Source organism: Elgaria multicarinata, chromosome 5 (assembly GCF_023053635.1).
Source record: "Elgaria multicarinata webbii isolate HBS135686 ecotype San Diego chromosome 5, rElgMul1.1.pri, whole genome shotgun sequence".
NCBI lineage: Eukaryota > Metazoa > Chordata > Lepidosauria > Squamata > Anguidae > Elgaria > Elgaria multicarinata.
Window position 1 is genome coordinate 76049005 of NC_086175.1, and position 20047 is coordinate 76069051.

Below are 20047 nucleotides of genomic sequence, written 5' to 3' on the forward strand. Positions count from 1 at the left end.
ATATTGTCAGCTGGTTCCAAGTCTTGGTTTAATCAACCATAATGTAGAGATACCATCATGTAGTTGTGTTTTACACTAGAGGCACTGTGTGGGTTTCCCCTCATTCTAATACTGAATATTATGAAATACATGATCAGTGGAATTTGGCTGGCTGATGCATACACATGGAAGTGGCGTCTATGTGTATGTGTTTGTTGGGGAGACAAAGCAAGCCAGATAGTTTATGGGGCCTGTTGCAAATGTGATGTTGGGGGTCCTACTGCCTCCCCCTAAAAAGATCCATGTGGGGGTGCTCCAGTGAGCAATGGGGAAGGGCCTGGACAGGGGCCAATTGTACAAATAGGAACTGAGGCAGGAGAGCCTGTTTTAGAGGGGGCCTGGGGGGAATTATTGCTCCACTTGCTCTTCCACTGGGCAGCCTTGGGGAAGTGACTTATAATGTTCCAGAACTTTACAGGCCTTACTGTGTCTCCCTTCATAGCCCTTCCTCATTACCTGCCTGGCCTCATGGCAGTGACATGTGGTCTGTGCATAGTTATACAGTCAACAGTGGGGAAACAGCAGTGCATACTAAAAACAAGGCACAACACTCTATCTCTTCTTTTATTGGTACTGACTTTCATGCCTGTAAAAACTGTAAGATCAACAGAGTTTGCTGCCTGAGGCAGAACAGCAAATGCCATCTCCGTCTGCCCACACCACCACCACTCCAAGTCAAGATACATAATACTCAGGGACAGTCAAGTTGTTTTCACAATGAGGTAGGAAATCCCACAAGCTTCTCTCCCCCTCCCTGGCAGTAAATATACAATAATAATAACACCTTGCTGCCCTGTTGTGATACTTAAATCAGCTGCCTCACATCGCTTGATGGTAGGGCCAGCCAAAACTGTTTTGAGAGAGAGAGAGAGAGAGCGCATATAATATACTGTGTATTTATGTGTGTGTGTGTGTGTGTGTGTGTTTGTGTGTGTATGGCATTTCTGTATTCCAAACTAAAGAATTTTGCTTAAAATCTTGTCCCAAACCCTGTTCACGGGGAGTGGCGAGAAAGGAAATTTCAGTTCCCCACTTCAATTTATTTTCAACTATCAAACAGATATGAAAAGGGAGGCAATTATCCTTCAGTTCTACATAAATTGCCAATATAGTCCCATGCTATTCTCTAGACCCACAGAAAATGATATAAACCATGAAGTTACCTGCAATAGAGAATATACCAGTGCTTTCTCACACTGAATGTTTATTACTTGTGTTCTGCTTCTCATCCTGGCTTATCTACTCCTTGTTCCCTTCTTTCTCAATAGATTCTCTCCATGGGAATGATGACTGAGTACTACCACTACTTTTTTACAACCCTGGTAAGACATTTTGATAAATTTGTACCCGTTACAGCAGACTTTCAGCTCCCTCTGTGTTCAATGCGTCAATTATAGATGAAAAGTGCTTCTTAACCCTGAAGAATTACTGTTACCAGTGGAGCCATCTTGTAAAGGAAGAGGCCTGGTATATCTGCCACACTATCCAATCCTATTACCACCTTGGTCTTGTCCTCTTTAACATTGTATGACTTTTTAACCCATACTTCAAAAACCATTCCAAGGAAATGTTTTGGGGGGAGGGAATGGAAATGATTCATCTTAATTGCTGTTAAATGTATCTCTCCTGTGGACAATCTGCAACAGTGTTTAAATTTTAGTGCACATTTATTGGTCATTGACTTCTGAGACCTATGTCATTCACTGATTTTGCTAGTTGTATTCTGAAGGCAGAGCTGTCCCCTTACAGAAATAACCTATGTCAGCTGTGGTGGTGAGTTACATTTTCTGTATGGCTACCCAACACAAAATATTTGACAACCAAAGCCATTAAAATTACATTTACTGCAGAACTTCAAACACACCTAATGTAATTTCCTTTTAAATAATTTGGATTTATTCGAGGTGAAGCATTTTCAGAATTGTTGTGTTGCTTATGTGTACAAGACATTTGAGGTATATAGATTTTTTAAAAAACAACAACAACAAATTCCTGACTAGACTATTCATATACTCATGGAAGTGTCATAGAACTTCCTATGTAAACTGCTCAGTAATTACTTAATACCTAGGCAGATATAAATGAAAGAAAGATGTTTTAACTGATATAAAAATCCTTTCTCTATGGAAGACTAGCAAGGTTACCTTGACAGTATCTGTATTACAGCATCTGAAGTTTTGTGTTGTATTCTGTAATTTAAAGAAGCAATTGCAGTTTTGTAAATATTCGGGGAGGGGAGCTGAATAGGGTGATTGGTATCCAGACACAGATTGTGAATGTTTCTCCACAAGGCCATTAATATCTGCAATACTTTTTTCTTGAAACACATCTCCCAAATTCTGACATGTGCCTTGTGCTTTTTCAGGGTATGACATATGGTTTTGAAATGTGTCACAAAAATAATATCACTTAAAGCATCCATTATATTCCCGCTTTGCAAACTTCTAATATGCACAGAACCACTTCTTCACCGATTTGACACATACATCAGACACAGTGACAGCAAGTTACCAAAGCTGGCAAGACAAGAGAAATATGAAGCTCATAAGTAGTAAAACTGTATTGTTCATCACATTGCTGGGAGTTTTTTTCCTCCAGGAATGGAAAGTATTCTTAACATTGGCCAGCCAGGTTTTTCATGCTTTAATTTATTTTTATTTTTGGCTGTAACGTTATTACAGGGAATAATATAAATCAACAGCAGATACTCTAGTGCAACTTGCCTATAAAATAATGCTGTGAATATCTAATATTTTATCTTGCAACAAATCAGATAAGAGATATCTAATAAATCCCACTCTGATCACAGTTATCTACATTTTAGAATGAGTGTAGCTTCTGGAGGAGTAGAGAACAAAAAGTACATTTTTAAAATGTCTAGGTTATGATAGAATCTGACAAAGATAAAGATTGGCTTTCATATTCAGCTGCATTATTTCAGCAATAACCCTTCACCCCCGTAAAACTTCATGGATGCTAGAGGTGCCCTGTGTTTGCTATCAGAGAATACATTTTCGTGTTGGGTACTCCGAGTGTCTTAGGTAAAAGGGCTAGGCAACTATCACTACTTCAGTCATGGACAATGGCTTTGAAACCCATTACCAGTCAAGGTTGGCACTACTAGGCTATTGAACTGATTTGATATTTTATCATTAACATAACCTCTTCCTTTTTAAAAACAACAATCTTGGCAATACAGGATTTGTTTGCACTAGACCTGGAACCCTACCGATACAGTGGAGTCAATATGACTGGATTTCGCCTGCTCAACATTGACAATGTGCAAGTGGCATCAGTTATCGAGAAGTGGTCAATGGAACGGCTACAGGCACCACCCAAGCCAGAGACTGGTCTCTTGGATGGCATGATGACTGTAAGTGAAAATGCACCATCTACAATATTGGCATAAAACTAAATGGAATGTTCAAGTTATTCTACTTTCAGGAAAGCAAATTCTGGATGGGTTGATGAGGATAAAATGATCATGTTGGTTACAATGCTTGGTTCATACCAACTGAAATGCATGCTTAACACTGGGCAGCTTTTTCATGCAGTCAGTCCAGCATTAATGTTCCACAAAGCCTGTTTGGTTTCAGGATAGCATACATGAGAAGAGAACTCAGGTGCTATTTTAGATAGGCATGGCCCATGTATGTAGCTCATGCAGGCTGCCACAATCATGCAGAAAGCAAGGAGGGGCATGTAGAAACCTTCATGCTTTAACCAGGCATTCTGAATATGCAACAGTGCAGGTGTAATATGAACTGAGCCATCCTAGCATCTGGCTCTCCACAAGGTGGTGTCAACCTCCAATGGAACTGAAAACAGCGCAGACCCACTTTTTTCTGCTTGAAACAATCTCAAATTGAGTCCCTGCCTTGTTTGTACTGTTCTGAACCAGTGCCTGGATACAGTTATGGCTTGGATGAGGGCCAACAAACTGAAGCTGAATACCAATGAGACAGAGGCCTTGTGGGTTGGTGGTTCCCAGGTGTGGGAACTGGAATGTTTGCCTGTTCTGGACGGGATTGCACTCCCTCTGAAGGAGCAGGTTTGTAGTTTGGGGGGTTCTTCTGGATCCATCTTTGTCACTGGAGGCCCAGAAGACCTCGGTGGCCCAGAGCACCCATTATCAATTTTGTTTGGTGCACCAACTATGCCCATCCCTGGAGAAGAATAACCTAGCCACAGTCATTCATGCGCTGGTTACCTCATGATTAGACTACTGTTATGTGCTCTATGTGGGGCAACCCATGTGTGTGCTTCAGAAGCTGCAGCTAGTGCAGAATGCAGCAGCTAGGGTGCTCACGGGGACACCTAGCTCTGCTCATATAAAACCTGTGTTAAAAGAACTGCACTGGCTGCCTGTTAGCTACCGAGCCACATACAAGGTTATGCTGTTATCCTACAAAGCCCTAAACAACTTAGGGCCAGCATATCTAGCAGAACTCTTTCCCTTATATACACCCAGGCGACAACTATGATCCTCAGAGAAGTCCTGCTGGCCATTCCGAAACAAACGGAATGCTTCCATTGAAGAACCTTAATGGCGGACGTTCTCTGTAGTGGCACCCACCCTCTGGAGGACCCTCCCTTGTGCGGTTTGGGAGGTGGAACATGCGACATCTTTTAAAGACATACCTTTTCTTAGCTGGTTTTTATATTGCCTTTTTAACTTTTAATGTTTTAAATTTATCAATTCTTGTTAGATTTTATGTTTTTTAATTGTGTGCTACCCAGAGAGTTTCAGGTGATGGGCAGTATAAAAATGTAATAAATAAATAATAAAATTATGTCTCTTCCCCCCACACACACACTTTTCAGACAATTCCTGCTTCATCTGTCCCCATTCATTGTGCTACTTGAAGCCCATCACTTCATCCTGCTTCATGGCAGGGCCTCTCTGACTGCAAATAACTCACTTCCCTAGTATGGTTGCTAGTACAATTTGGGCATGTGAACGTTTATGATTCTGTCTAGTGGAATACTGTTCTATAATTATAGGCATACTAATCACAATCCTCCCTGCTATTACCAAATCAGCTGGTAGCTACGTAGGCCATCTAGGAAGAAACCGTATCACTTTGAGGCAGTTCCAATCATATATACATTCTCATGTACTGCACCAGCATATTGTTGGTGTGATATAAATGTTTTGAAGAGGAATAGTGTATTAGGTATGTATTTATAACACCAAAATAGATTCCAGAATGGTTTATAGCAATGCAGCAATTAAAATACAAGCCAAATAATGGAAAGCCCTTCAACAGTACAGCTTCATTACAGCATAGGAAATGTAGCACCATAACTTTGTACCATGCTAAGGTTCCCATCTTCATTAAAAAAAAAAAGTCTGTAGGACAAAGATATTGAAGTGAATGGGAACAGGTATATATTATCAGGGCTCTGCATCTAGCACTAGAAATTTTCTTTCATATGTTGTAGGGCTTTTCTACATGTGGTATTTATCATGTGCATGACTTTTGGTGAGGTTTTTTTGGGGGCAGTGAAAATGCAGCATTTAATTGTGAAAGAGAAAGAAGGTGTGATTTCCTCTTCTGTATTTGTGCTATTCTGCTATGCCACCTAGTGCCACCTAGAGCTTATGTAGCAGAAAAGCAGAAAAGGAAACACTCCTCATGTAGTGCTCCAATCTCTATTCTGCGATGAAACTGAAAGTAGATACAATGGATTAACAGCCTTGTATAGAATCATAGTATCAGACCTGAGAAGTGGTTGGTTTGTACATTAGCAAAATTTCACATTTTAGGAAGGGGTTTTACATCTTCATCAGTTCCCTTTTTGGCAGTAAGATCGAGCACAAATACCACTGAAAAGATGGCATAAGAGGTAGACCGATTCAGGAGCAATAGTAGTGGCCATGGCGCAAGAACAGCAGGTGATAAATCAGGCTGGAAACACTACTAGGCACTTCTTTAGGGCAGTATGATATCTAAGCCCTTTTGTTTGTTTGACATACAGAAAGACAGACATCTAGAGTAGTGGCCAGAGCAAAGGACTGTTCTCCTGTGCCTTTAATAGTTGCAAAGAAGAGGGAATTCCACCAGGTGGAGGTCTTCTGATCCCTAAATGACAAGAGCATGTATCAAAATCCCCTGTTCTAGGCAGGACAACATTCCTCCTTTGCAACTGGCAACCCTAGAGAAAAGTAGCAAAAAGATGGCTATGTATGGGTCAATGATTCAAAGTGGGTCCCATTTTGCAGGTTGTCGTTAAAGATTGGTTCTGGATCTGAAAAATGTGAAGCCTACTGCCATAGAACACTGATCATAGGTGGCACTTCTAATTTGTTTTATTGACTGTATGCAAATCCTAATTGGTTTGTCAAGAAAGAGCCCGGATCTGTACATCATTAAAGATTAGCCGATAAGTTGCGATCACATATGACTGCAAAACTCTCCAGTGTTTCTAAGTAATTTAAGTAGGTTAATGAAACAGAATTAATCTATTAATTTCCCAAAGGATTTGCAGGGTTAACAAGTAGCATGGGTTAGCATGGCAATTCATACAAAATTGTCATTATCCCAGATGAGATCTTTTATCATGCAATCACCCTGTTTGACTCATGGATTTTTATGGGGTGGTCTGGACGTAGCTGTCTTTCCCTGTGCTTTCCCCCTGCTTCTTCCATCTTTTTTCTTTGACAAAAAAAAGTGCCCAACAAAAAAAACCTGTTATGGAGAAAAAGATGGAATAGCTGAACAATGAGTTGGATCCAAACTTAATCATGCTCAGAGAAGACCCACTGAAATAAATGGGAACTAAGTTAGTCATGGGGCACTTAGGTCCCACTGATTACAAAGGGACTACTCTAAGCAAAAGTCTGGATTTAACCCAGTACCTTCTCATTGGTAGTGCTAGGTACTATCTATTATTATTATTATTATTTATTTATATAGCACCATCAGTGTACATGGTGCTGGAAGCACCCAAAGTCAATGATACTTTTCAGTTTTTATCCTGGTGTACTATTTACTTTTGAATAGTTGTAAAGTTTCATAATGAATAATGCTGAGTCTCATTAAAGGAGCATTGTTATAGATTCAATAAGGCTGTGTCATTTAAATTACTATTAAATTGCTCACTAATGGCCTTATCCAAAGTTTGGATGGTCCAGAAAACAAATTAGGCATATTTTCGCTTCATCATTAGCCCTATGTTTAGACCAGAAACCCTAATCATAGGGCTAATGTTTTGAAGTAGACGCAGAAAAAAAACAAGGGGATGGAACTAAAGTTGTTGACTAAAAAGCCTTTTCAATTTTTCCTCCAAACAGACCGAAGCAGCTCTAATGTATGACGCTGTTTACATGGTAGCAGTGGCTTCCCAGCGTGCTTCCCAAATGACTGTTAGCTCCCTGCAGTGTCACAGACATAAGCCCTGGCGCTTTGGACCCAGATTCATGAACCTGATAAAAGAGGTAAGCATGCAACATTTGTTGGCAGCTAGACTAATGCTTTCTTTATTGTTGTGTAATACCCTGGGTCCGCAATGACACAATGTTCAGTATAATTTTTAGTGTTCGGGTAATTAATCATAGAATATTCTGTTTCAGTTTCCCTCTTAGCCAAAGGAACTTTCTAATATGGTTGTCAAAAATCAGTCTGCAGTTCAATGCAAAGCAAACTTTAAGTTAGTGCAAAGAAAAACATTCGAAGGATCACAAAAACAAATAAAAAACCTGGAATTTGAACTTTTAGTTTCAAGTCTGGAGTGAATTTTCCATTTGGGAGTTGAGATGCCCCTTTTATGAGCCTGTATCATCAGTGAATACAAAGAGCTTGGGAAACCAAAACCATCATTATAATTTTATATTAGAGCCCTGAGTGATAGCACTAAAGAACACATTTCTTGAAAGGCAAATATCTTTTTATCAATTATTAAACGTCAAATAGTCCCAGAAGTCCATTCAAATGCACACATTCTGGACATATAATAATAGAATTGCTTAAATGTATATTTGGATGAGATAAATGGTAATGTCTATTGATTGCATTACATTATAGTGGGAAGCATGGTTATCCTATTGTGATGAGAAATTATTAATGCTGTGCGGCAAGGTTTCACGTGCAGTATAGTAGATAATATTGAATGTCCTCATAATGTCTTGAATTCTGCACCAGAATCTCAGAATCTGTTTCTAGAAAATCAGCCAATCTTATCCTAGTTCTTATCCAAGACATGCTTCACAACACCCATCTAGTCATCTTCTCCAAGTTCTCCACATTTAATGTACAGTATGTGATGGTGATGGTGACAACGATAATTAATATGATTCTAGAAAGTGCTTCACCACATAGTTTTTGTGTATTTGTTGATGAACACTTCATATTACATTGTTTTTAGGTTATGTTTTAATAGTATTTATTAGTATTAGTATTATTGTACAAATTATGGTTTATATTGATGTTTTCAACTTGTTCTATTAATCATGGATTTTTGTATTGTGTGTAGACTCTTTGAGACTCCTTTTTGATATTGGAAGTAATGCATACATTTAAATAATAACAACAACATATGTGAACAGTTTCCATCTAGATTGTCTATGGGCCAAAAGAGACATTACTTTAAATCTATATCTAGCACCTGTCGCTTTTTTATTTTTATTCTAGAGTAAGTCCAGGAGACTTAAAAGTCCCCTACCAGCCCCCCCCCCCCCGGATCAGTATCCCTGCATCTACTGTAGAGTAAGAAGAAGATGTAGCTGCTAGATGCAGATTTAATTACTTCTTTAGGCCAATGGTCTTCAAGTGGTTTGCCGAGACCTAAAAGTGGGTTGCAAGGTCAACCCAGACAGTTCGCGGCAAAGCTCTTGCTGCCATGTTGGACAATTGTGAAAGTGGGCCTGATGTGCGGGTTGGGAAGACCAAGGTGGGTATCGGGTCTGGACCAGTTGAAGACTACTGTTTTAGCCCTTACTGGGTTTCAGCTTAAGTAGTTTTGTCAGAATACCTTAATATTATGCCCCAAGGCAGCACAGCATCTCAGTAAATGTAGTTCATGATCTAATATCTGAAGTTATTGTACAATTCACATTTATCCTGAGCAGCTTGATTTTGCACGGCATGAGAGATCTGACCTAATTACTGATAGTTTCACAGCTAATTTATTTTATGGTCTATAAAACATTGAGTCAAAAGGCTAAAGTGTCTTATCTTCTAAGGATTTTTTTTTACTTAGCAAAAGAGTGTGTGAGAGAAAAGATAGTTTCCATAATGGATTGATAACTGTAGCACACCACTATACTGCACTCTCCCAAAACAGGAGAATTGCTTTCAAACTGAGTACTGCAGTAGATGAGTGGGAACTTATCCACACCTTCTTACTTTGCTGCAGTATGTATAAATGTATGTATGTATTTCATTATTTATTAAGAGGATTTACATTTAAAACTTCAGGGGTGTACCTCTCAGAACAGCAAACTAAGTTTTAAAAGCCGTAAAAATCCAAATAACACATTCATATAGGAAGCAGCACGAAATAAACTGACAGATAAAATTATACACAAAATGAAAAGATATAGAAATATAGGGCATAAGGAACAGAATTATATCCAATGTTATGCTAATGGAAAAATGACAAGAGTAAGCATAGTTCCACTAGCAGTTGCACAACCACTATCACAACCAGCAGAAGCCTAGTCTAATGAAGTTGTAATGAGTTTTAAAACCCCTTGTAGAACAGTTTGTGTAATGCATTGTGCAACGGTTTGCTCAATGGTTTGTGGAACACCTTGTGAAATAACTTATACCGCACCTTGAGCAAGGAACATCAAAATACTGGATTTGACATGTGTGCAAATATTTTCACAGGTGGTAGCTTTGCACTAGCAGAATGACACCACTGGATACCACCCATTGTATGGTGCAAAGGAGTAAATGCTGTATTATTCTAAAACATGTGGAATAGCGCAAGCAACACTTTTATATAAGAGATTTGGGATTCAGTCTCCAGACACTTTTTCCTTGTCAGGCAATCAGCAGTTGGGGTCGCCATTTTGATGAGGAAAATTGTTAAGCACCTGCCAGAGCTCCAAAGGAACTGGCACAACCATAACTACATTTCAGGTTTTTCGTTTAAAGGCCAGGAGATCCAGTTATATGTCCTGTGTAACATGTTGTTGGGCCCTTAGAGATACCAATGGGCTTGTTGTAAGATCTGCAGTTTGGATCCTTTGTAGAGTTGCCATTGTTGTTGTTTTTTCTGCTGACAGGGCATCTGTGGCCTTAGCAAGATGAGGGGTTATCCCGGGCTAATACCCGGGATCGCCCCTGTGTGTCCAGACGACACTAAGGGAATCAACCCTCCCTTGCCCTGGGATAATGGGCACCACTTTTGGCCCGGTATTTCCCATGGTCTCGGGCTGAGTCCAAGACTGTGAGCGTGTGACCTGTGTAAGCGGTTTTTTCCCGGCTCCGTGTGCGATTACTCATGAGGAGCCAGGAGCTGCGCATGGAGTGCAGCACTGCCCAGGAGCGCTGCACCCATCAGGGACAGGGTGGGGAGATCGGGGGCAGGGTGGAAGGATCAGGGAAACCTTTTTTTTTTTTAAGTACCTACGTGCATGAGCGTTCGTGCAGATCCAGCCCTTGAAAAACAATAAACAAAAAACAAAAATGGCAGGCGTGACAGCTCTCTTCCAGAGCTTGTCGCATGTGACATCTAGCCTATGGCGAGATCCTGCGATAGTTGCATTGCAGGATCTCCCCTCCTCTCGCCTGGATTTTCGTTTAGGTCTAGCAAAGGCCTGTGTCTCTAAACACTTGTGCAAAGGCGGGTGCACATCCAAAGTGAGCCAAAGAAAGAGAGAAACATCCCAGGATGCTGGAACTATGTTTTATTAGTGAAAAGCCCAATGCATTTTGGCCTCTTTAAACAGTTGGAAAATTGCTCCAACATTACATAACATAGGAAGAATCACACTGGATCAGACCAAGGGTCCATCCAATCCTGTGCTTTGTTCACGTAGTGGCCAACCAGCTGGCGACCAGGAACCCACAAGCAGGTCATGAGTGCAATAGCACCCTCTCACCCATGTTCCCCAGCAAGTGGTGTGCATAGGTCCAACTGGTGTACATAAGCATCATTACATCTATCCGCCAAATGAGCTTTACCTGTTGAAGTTCTGCATGGCATGCAGCTGTTTAAAGGCTCAGGAGTTCTGCCAGCAAAAAAGGAAGTTAACCCTAATTCTTTGAGCCAGTTGCAAAGTCAGTATTCGTCTTGGGAAGCAAGGGAGTAGGTGAATGTTTACATAGAAACACAGCATGAGCTTAGGAATTCATTGTAATACAAGAAATGGAGTTTTAAAAGTCTCCTGAACTGAATATTAGTTGGAATTCATAGAAAACATTCTACATAAATAACAAGCTGATTCATTCATTTATTGAGTTACTGGTAGAGAAGGTTCCATTGTGGATTAATATAGGCACACTTTTGTACCTAAGGCGAAAGCAAGGAATGTGCCTGATAGAGCTTGTAACCCACACAATGTATGTACATGGAAATACATGCTTAGAATATTGAAGTTTCACTCCTGTGGGTCTAATGATTTAAAAATGAAATTCTCTTCGGGGAAATAATGCTAATGATACCAAGCCAGCCACTTTGTTCTTAAATAGTTGGAAAGAAAACTAAGGGGCATCTTCCTGTCTCTACAGTAATAGTCTGTTACTTCTGAACTGAGCAGCAAAGAGTCAATTAAGATTTTCAGTATTCTTAGAGGTCAGAGTTTTGGCCAGAGCTTATATTTAGACTTAATTATTGCTGGTATTAGTGGATGCTGCATACCCAGGGACAGAATTTGATTCCTCATGCCTAATTCTCATATCCAAGGAGTTTGAGTTTTCTTTGATTTCTTTTGCACAAAAGTGTGGGTTTTGTTGTTCTGCCTTTGTGAAATAAATGTCTTTCTTGCTCTAAGAACTTACAGTATTAAAAGTGTTAAGATAGAATTTTTGAAATGTCCACTTCTCCCTTTATTTTATTTTTTAAAGAAATCACAAATGGCATGGAGTGTACTATGAACATAAAAAGAATGTCTAGCAATATCCAAGATGGCACAAAACGGTCAGAAATACAGCAAAACCATCCATAATTTCACAATACACAAATCCTGGATATTACCTCTGATTCAAATGTTTGCAGGAGGCATGTAAGCCTGGAAGAAGCCTCTGCCCAGCGTAATCTAACCAGAGTTCATAAGCTAGTTTTACTGTGGGTGGATATCACAAACAGTACATTACTTAGGATCAACATTCAGCTATGATCAGTTATGGAGCCTAAATCCTTTCCAGACATTCCTCTCACTATGATCTAGTGTCATTTGATATTTAAATTATAGTTTAATCCTTTGCCTCCTTATGGAACAATTTGCAGATGAGTCCATATCCCCCAAGAAAAAAAGAGAATGAAAAAAAGAGGCCATTCACTTACAAATAAAGTATATATTTTCTTCAGCATTGGGAGAGTGGAAGAACTGAAAACAGTTCTGAAAATATGACTGAAGTTTCATAGCCTTCAATTCTCAAACATTTGCCTTGCTACTGAACTCTCTCTATATAGAAAGAAAAACTACTTTTTAAAAAAGGAAAAGAAAACATACTGTGCCAAGGGCATGACAATATAGTACACCCCTCATGAGAAAAGTATTCAGATGTAGGTCAGGACTTTGAGAATACAGAAAGCACCTCCAGACAGGAGGAGAATTTGAAGGATCATAGAATTACTGGCTACCTTTCTGACTGTTGGTTGATCTTATCTTAGCAGCTAGCCATTCCTGATTCTTCCCCCCACCCTCCAATCCCTCTTTGAGCTGCCAAAGGAGAAATAATAATATAAAAACAATAAGAGGAGAAAGGCAGCCTTTGCAATGCCCTCCAGCTTTCTCTGCCATTCTGTGAGGGAGCCTTCAGAATTCTCAACATTCCACATATGGCCTACATTTGGCTACTTTTCACATGATGGATATAACAAAGATTGTAGCAGCCCACAAAGTCCCTGTTCAGATGACACGCTAAGCCACAGTGGTTAAGCATTTTAAGCTAAACATTATGGCTTAGTGTGTCGTGTGAACCATTTCTAACCATGGTGGCTACATAACCACGGTTTAAACACACTCACTAACCATTTGCTGCAAAAGGTTAGTGACCTAACCATGGTTTAGCATGTTGTCTGAACAGGCCGTACATAGTTTAAAAGAGACAGAGGCAACCTTATCGCTCTGTGGTGTGGGGCGGGCAGAAGGTTGATCTGGATCTACTGTTATATCTCTAGATTGGCGAGGAATTCTGACTCTCAAATGTTTGACAAAGCAGCAACAAAATGTCTCCCTCCCACCATAATGATATTGCTGAAATGAATAAAGCTCAGGGTTACCAGGAGTGGATTCTTGTGTGGAAGGAAAAGGACTGGAAAAGTGCAGATGGCAAAGCTCAGGCAGAACATGATCATATTGGACAGTCCATGTTAACATTCCTATTGCCCTGTTTTGGACTACCCTAAGTTTCTGGACTGTTTTCAGAAGCAGCCCCACATACAACACATTCCAGAAATCCAACCAGAGGTTCAAATCCTTACTCAGCTATGAAGCTCAGTGGATGAGCTCTCAGCCTAACCTAAGTAGCAGGGTTATTGTGAGGATATAGTGATCACCACTAATGGTCCATATAGAAATGCAATACATAAATAAAGGTGTGTGTGTGTGTGTGTGTGTGTGTGAGAGAGAGAGAGAGAGAGAGAGAGAGAGAGAGAGAGAGAGAGAGAGAGAGAGAGAGAGATCTTATAGCCCACCATAATTACTTTGGAGGAATGGGCAAAAAATTTATCTAGCTGTAGTCAACCTAAAGTCATTTTATGGATAACACAGAAAACAGCACAGTATCTTAAAGTCTTGAGTTAAGCTACTAGCAAAATTGAATAAATTAAATCACACACACACAGAGCCATAGTGGAAGGATGTGCCTTTGCCCTAATTTTAAATTTGGATGCTGTTTTACCTAGCATGGTGCAAAACAATGTTTATCCCACATCAACTGCAAAAGACTCTCTAGGGCCAGGTTGATTTGCATCCTGAGTGGCTCAGTGTGGGAGAGTTTCTGTAGAATGGGCAGCTACTCCAATTGGTTACAGTTAGAGCTAAAGACTTATGATTGATCTGATCATTATCTTTGGCTAGAAACTATGGTGTAATATCGATTCTTAATGATGTATGGGCAATAAATCTAGAGAAAGTGAAACAATGATCTCAATCAATAAGACTATGATGGGGGGTTTCAGTAAAAATGCCATTTGCTTGAATTTGAGATCGATACATAATCATATTCAATCTATTTTTATTAGGGTTTATACCCTCATTTAAAAATATAGATTTCAGATGTTATTGCAGTGACTATTTATCTTTGAAGTGTTGCTCCTATAGATAGCTTACATTTTGACCACTGAATGTGAGCATATCCTGCAAACATTTTTAGTTCTATTTTCTATTTAATGCATCCAGCTACATGTACACTTTTGTGTAGCTCTGATCGGGGGGGGGGGGGTGATAGTGACAAGGGAGGTGGCAGAGTAAGAAGAGCTTCCTGCAACCTTTTCCAACAACTACCAGGCTTATCACTGATCATTGGAACAAAAGTTTGGATTCACAATCTCTGCACCTGGATTAGGCCACTCAAACCAGCCTTTTGCTGGATTAAAAAATAAAAAAATGTTGCACAGTCAATTCAATTAGTTCTATTGTGATTAGGAATGTCACAGAAATCCGCAATGAAACCAAAGGAGGTTGGATTTTTATGATTCTAACTCATGGATTGCACAGTGGATTAGGTTTCCCCTGTCAGGTGGATTCCACAGACTTGCGGATCGTTTTTCTAACCTTTGGGAATTTTGCATAAATTTTGTTGTAGAAAAATCTGCAAAATATTTTTTTAAAAAAATGGACAAAAATTCCCATTTCCACCATACGCTAAAGCATGAAAATGCACATTTTGGGGAAATTTGTGCATTTGGGAGTAAACCTGCACATTTTTGCAAGTGCGAATTTGCACTAATTCAGAAACTAAAAAAATCAAATTCTGTCAATATGTGGATGACAGAACAAAAGGGACCTGACGATCCACAAAACACAGACAGAACAGATTTTACACAATCCTTGTATACCTAATTGTGATTGCAATCTGGCTGTATAACTGTTGTTGGCAGCTATCAAACCGTGCTTATTGATGACAACAGTCCACCAGTCTTCTTCTACCCAGCCATCTGCCATTGATATGGAATGGGGAAGAATTTGACTATATCATAGAGTCACATCATGGGGCAAGAGCTTGTAAATGGCATCAAGTGGGAAACTCATCAAAGATGTCACTTGGGTGACATCAGTGTTGCAAATGAAATCTGTATCCCAGCTCTGAGTCCACAATATTAATATTAGGACTGTGGTCCACTTCTCGGATCGGAGAAGCAGAAGCAGATCGGGGTGATCCGCCTCTGCTACAGGTGGAGAAGAAGCGAATCGGGGGGCTGGAGAAGCATGGCGAAGAGAAGCAACCATAAGCGGATTGCTCCTCTTTTCACAGAGCGCTCCACCCGCCATTTTGGATTTTTTCGCCCATAGGATTGCATTGCGGAAAAGATTAGCGGATAACTTTTTTGTTTTTCAAGCTATCTCTTTGGAACTTGCTGTGCTTAGAGAGTCATGGGTGGGGGTCATTTTGAGCCTATTTTCAGCACTTTGCGTGCTGTGGTTTGCTTGCTATAATTTTTAAAAAATAGGGTAAAAAAAGCGGGAGAAGTACCTTTTTGAAGTGCTGAGAGGCAGATTCAACTCCCAATCATGATCACCTGATGAAGCATCCTCCAATCCCAAAGTTGGAGGGAGGGATAAGCAAAATGGGATACTTAGTAACTTGGGATACTGGGAAACTTTTCTTTCTTAAGTCTCTGAACGGACTTTTCCCAGTGTTTTTTTTAAACAGTAGCCCCACCAAATGCACAAACACAACCTGAAATCATATACTAAACAAATAAATAACAGATAGGATACACAGCACTGCTACCCACCCTAACCTTGGTGAAGAACTGAATAGATGTTGTGCAAGGGGATGAGGTCCCCTAGGGCATGTGGATGTGCCCAGTGCACATACTCCTGTCCTTGGAGGGTCATCAGAACCCTCCCAAGATTAACCAGTGGAGAAGCTAAGCCTGTCATGAGTTGAAGTGTCAGGTAGCTTCTTAAAGACTGGTACTTAGGGCCAGTCAAATTGGCACAGTTCCCCCTCCCCCTGGGAACGCCCACTTTCCTCTTACTGGTAAAAGACAGACATAGCGTTTTTTAAAAAATTCTTGTTGTTGTTTATTCAGAAACACTGCTGCTTTTAATTCCACCCCTCCTTTGTTTATTTATTTATTCATTTATTTATTACATTTTATACACCCCATAGCCCAAGCTGTCCTGGCTTTTCGTCTTCAGTGAAGTCAGGCAGGCTTTCATTGTGGTTCAACTCCTTATTCTTATTGTTGTGGTTGTAATTATTATTATTGCTATTAATATTAATTAGTACTGCTATTATTAATGTTATTATTTTGTTGTTGTTTAATAATGGCTGTGATCACAATGCAGTCAATCAACTCTGAAGCAAGGATCACAAAGCTTTGCTCTTATCCTCCTAGCCTCCTAGTTATGGGATGCAAAAGAAAAGGCATCTCTCTGTGCTGCTCCTGCCTCACAGGGATGGTTTGCATTACTGCCTTTGAAACAATCCTTGGCTCACTTCATTGTGCCCCCAGAAATGTCTGTTCCATGCCTGCCTTCCTGCCTCCGCCTGGGCGCTGTTGTTTTGGGGTATCTGCTGGGACTGACTTCCCCATAGATCTGTGGCATATCTCTGCCTGCCTCTTTGCCCACCTGGTGCCTGGGAGCTGTACTACATGATGGTCTTTGTGGTTCAACCCCACAAGCCTCTGGCATGCTTGCTCCCAGTACTGCCTGTCCTCCTGTGTGCCCGCCTTGCAGGGATGGTTTGTGTGTGTCTTGCTTTGACTCAGGGGATAAGTCCTTCCTGCGCTCACTTAGACTTTTTGAAGTTCCAAATAAATTTTTCAAGTGTGGAAGAAGATTCATATTTAGGTTTATCTACTCCCCAATCATGGCATGTTGAGATTTCCTTTGAAATGGCCATAAATAAAGAAAGCCCATTGAGCTGTCTGCAGCTTTAAAAATCCCTGAGATACTGGGGTGTCAGATTTTCAAAAATCTCCCCAAAATCAGGGGATGCTTGGATTTGCTTGAGGCTTGGCATGCATGTATACACATGCATTAGCTGACATGGTGCCTAATTTGAGGTTTCTAACATGAAAATTGATGGAGTTCTAGCATGGGACTTGAATTGGGGTGAGTTAAAAGGGAAAAAACCCGCCAAAAAGGGGATTATGGGATTTGCTTGAAACTTACCATGAATGTGGATCTAGATGGCATCTGTGAGGGTGCCTGCTTCAAAGTTTTTATCTGTAAAAATGTCGGAGTAAATCCCATTTCTGAAAATGGGGTGTCGGATTTTCAAAAATCCCCCCAAAATCAGGGGATGCTTGGATTTGATTGAAGCTTGGCATGCATGTGTATACATGGATAACCTATCATGGTGCCAAGTTTGAGGTTTCTAACATTAACAGAAAAAAAGTTGTAGGCATTTTTGGATTTCAATGCAAGTCTATGGGGGGAAGCGGAGCTCTGATCCGGATCCGGAGCTCCGCAACAAAGCAGAGCAGATCATAGGCGGAGTGGACCAGATCCGGAAGTTGCGAATCTGGAAGAGAAGCGAATCGGGGGGTCCGTGCACAGCCCTAATTAATATACAGACAACACCCTTGGGTTGACTTTCATCAATTGAACAAGAAGTTACACCATGGTAAATTATACTTTCACAATGTTTCTACAATAATTAGAGAACTATAGGAAAGAAGGCTGACACTTCAGATTTGTAGGCTGTTTTGTAAATGCTTCAATCTTGTCCTAGGTGCTGCCTTCTCTTCAATTGCCAGATACCTCACATGGCTTTGCAAAAAGAACCTGAATCTCCAGAATTCCCATTAAAAAACACCTCCAACAGGCTACCAGGGGGGCTGTGTATACATCTTCTAAGCCCCAAAGTGGCTGTGCATTGGCACTGGGTCAGTTATGCACTGGGTCACTCCAGCAAAATGCAGCAGATCTCTATTTTTTATAAACTGGAGATTCACAGCTGTGCATCAGCAAAGTAAAGGATAAAAGCTCCCTCCACAAATGTGCAGATCCTCCTTTCCGATCCTGCTCTGGATAACTTAGGATTTTTGCCTCTTCTCAGAACAGTGGTCATAATGGGTGGGAGGGGTGGGAAGTATGTTTTTCCCAGCAATGAAAATCTGGGTTTTAGGGACAGTTAACTCTGCCCTATAACACTGACCGAACAGAGCCAATTTCAACATACTGCGGAGAATAAGAGCAATGCGCTTTTCTCTGTGCTCGTCAAAAGGAAGCCCAGGTGGTCTAGTACAATTACATGATTGCTAGATATGAGTTCATCTAGCTTGGGATCTGGAATAGATACATTTTTTATTCATACAGTAGCAGCCATGGGTATGAATTAAAGTATTATGAAAATACATTTCAGTATGTGTTCTAATGAGCTTTTCTTTTATTGAAATGTATAGGTTTCTCTATCTTGAACATTCAAGACTAATAAGAACAAAGTAAAATGCAAATTTTACCAGTGCACCATGTACACTGATGGTGCTATATAAATAAATAATAATAATAATAATAATAATAAATTTAAAAGACCCCATTAAAATACAATGCAGGGAAGAGGGGAATTAGAGAAAAGTGCCTTACTTCCACACCCAGCATAGCCTGGGCATGGGGAGGCTATTGTGGGTGGGTGTGGGAGTCGAGGTGTGGAGGCAAGCCATTCACGGCCTCCCGGTGGTGCGAATGGAGAGGGGAGGGGAATCTGAGCCCATAAATTGGCTCTTGCCCCTCCCCTCTTCCTCCTTCACTGGACTGAAAGTCTTCTATGAATGAAAGGAGGCCTTCTCCGAATGGAAGGGGAAATGTGTAAATAGCTATGTGTGTAATAAGGAAATGTATGTGAAAGGGACATTAGTAAGAGAGGGAGACCAGCACATATGGAAAACGGGTATGGACAAGGGAGAGAGAGCATGCATCAGGAGGAGAGGGAGTGGAAAAGAAGAATAGATATTGTCCATTAGGTAGGTAAGTGGAGAGTGGGATTTACCATCCTGAAGGCCTCTAAGTCTTTTATAGTACCTCATAACATTAAACATGGAGTAGAAATATTAAATTATTTTTGAAAGCCTGCAAATAAAAATATGCCATTTTTCTGCAGGGATAAGTGGTTCTAAAGCGGTATGGAAGACCCGTTTCACTTCTATCAGTTAATTGCATTTTAGAAGTGTGTAACAAGCTTTCTTCCTTCATAAAATCTAATATACTGACATAATACAATTACTCAGAGTTGTCTTGATGTCTCTGTGTGTGCATGTGTATCAATATATACTTATTTAATAATAAGGCCATCTTGATAGTGCACATGGAATAAATTCTATTTGATCAGGTGTAATTTTAATAAATATTTGCTGCATAGCAATGACACTGTTAAATATGAATGTCCAGTGATAATTTTTTATCCTGTAGTAGAATCATAGAATCATAGAATAGCAGAGTTGGAAGGGGCCTACAAGGCCATCGAGTCCAATCCCCTGCTCAATGCAGGAATCCACCCTAAAGCATCCCTGACAGATGCTTGTCCAGCTGCCTCTTGAAGGCCTCTAGTGTGGGAGAGCCCACAACCTCCCTAGGTAACTGATTCCATTGTCGCACTGCTCTAACAGTCAGGAAGTTTTTCCTGATGTCCAGCTGGAATCTGGCTTCCTTTAACTTGAGTCCATTATTCCGTGTCCTGCACTCTAGTAAGATCATGTGGCCTTTTCCTTTTTC

At 40.4% G+C, this 20047-nt stretch overlaps 1 protein-coding gene across 2 annotated transcripts in view; it reads left to right on the forward strand.

Annotated features, from left to right (window-relative positions):
• GRIK1 (glutamate ionotropic receptor kainate type subunit 1) overlaps positions 1-20047 on the forward strand; it is a 185155-nt gene that overhangs the window by 114098 nt on the left and 51010 nt on the right. For both annotated transcript variants that reach the window (XM_063126714.1, XM_063126715.1), the window contains exons 5-7: positions 1308-1361; positions 3239-3412; positions 7337-7480. In XM_063126714.1, coding sequence (XP_062982784.1) covers positions 1308-1361; positions 3239-3412; positions 7337-7480 — 372 coding nt within the window. The remainder of the gene's footprint in view (positions 1-1307; positions 1362-3238; positions 3413-7336; positions 7481-20047) is intronic.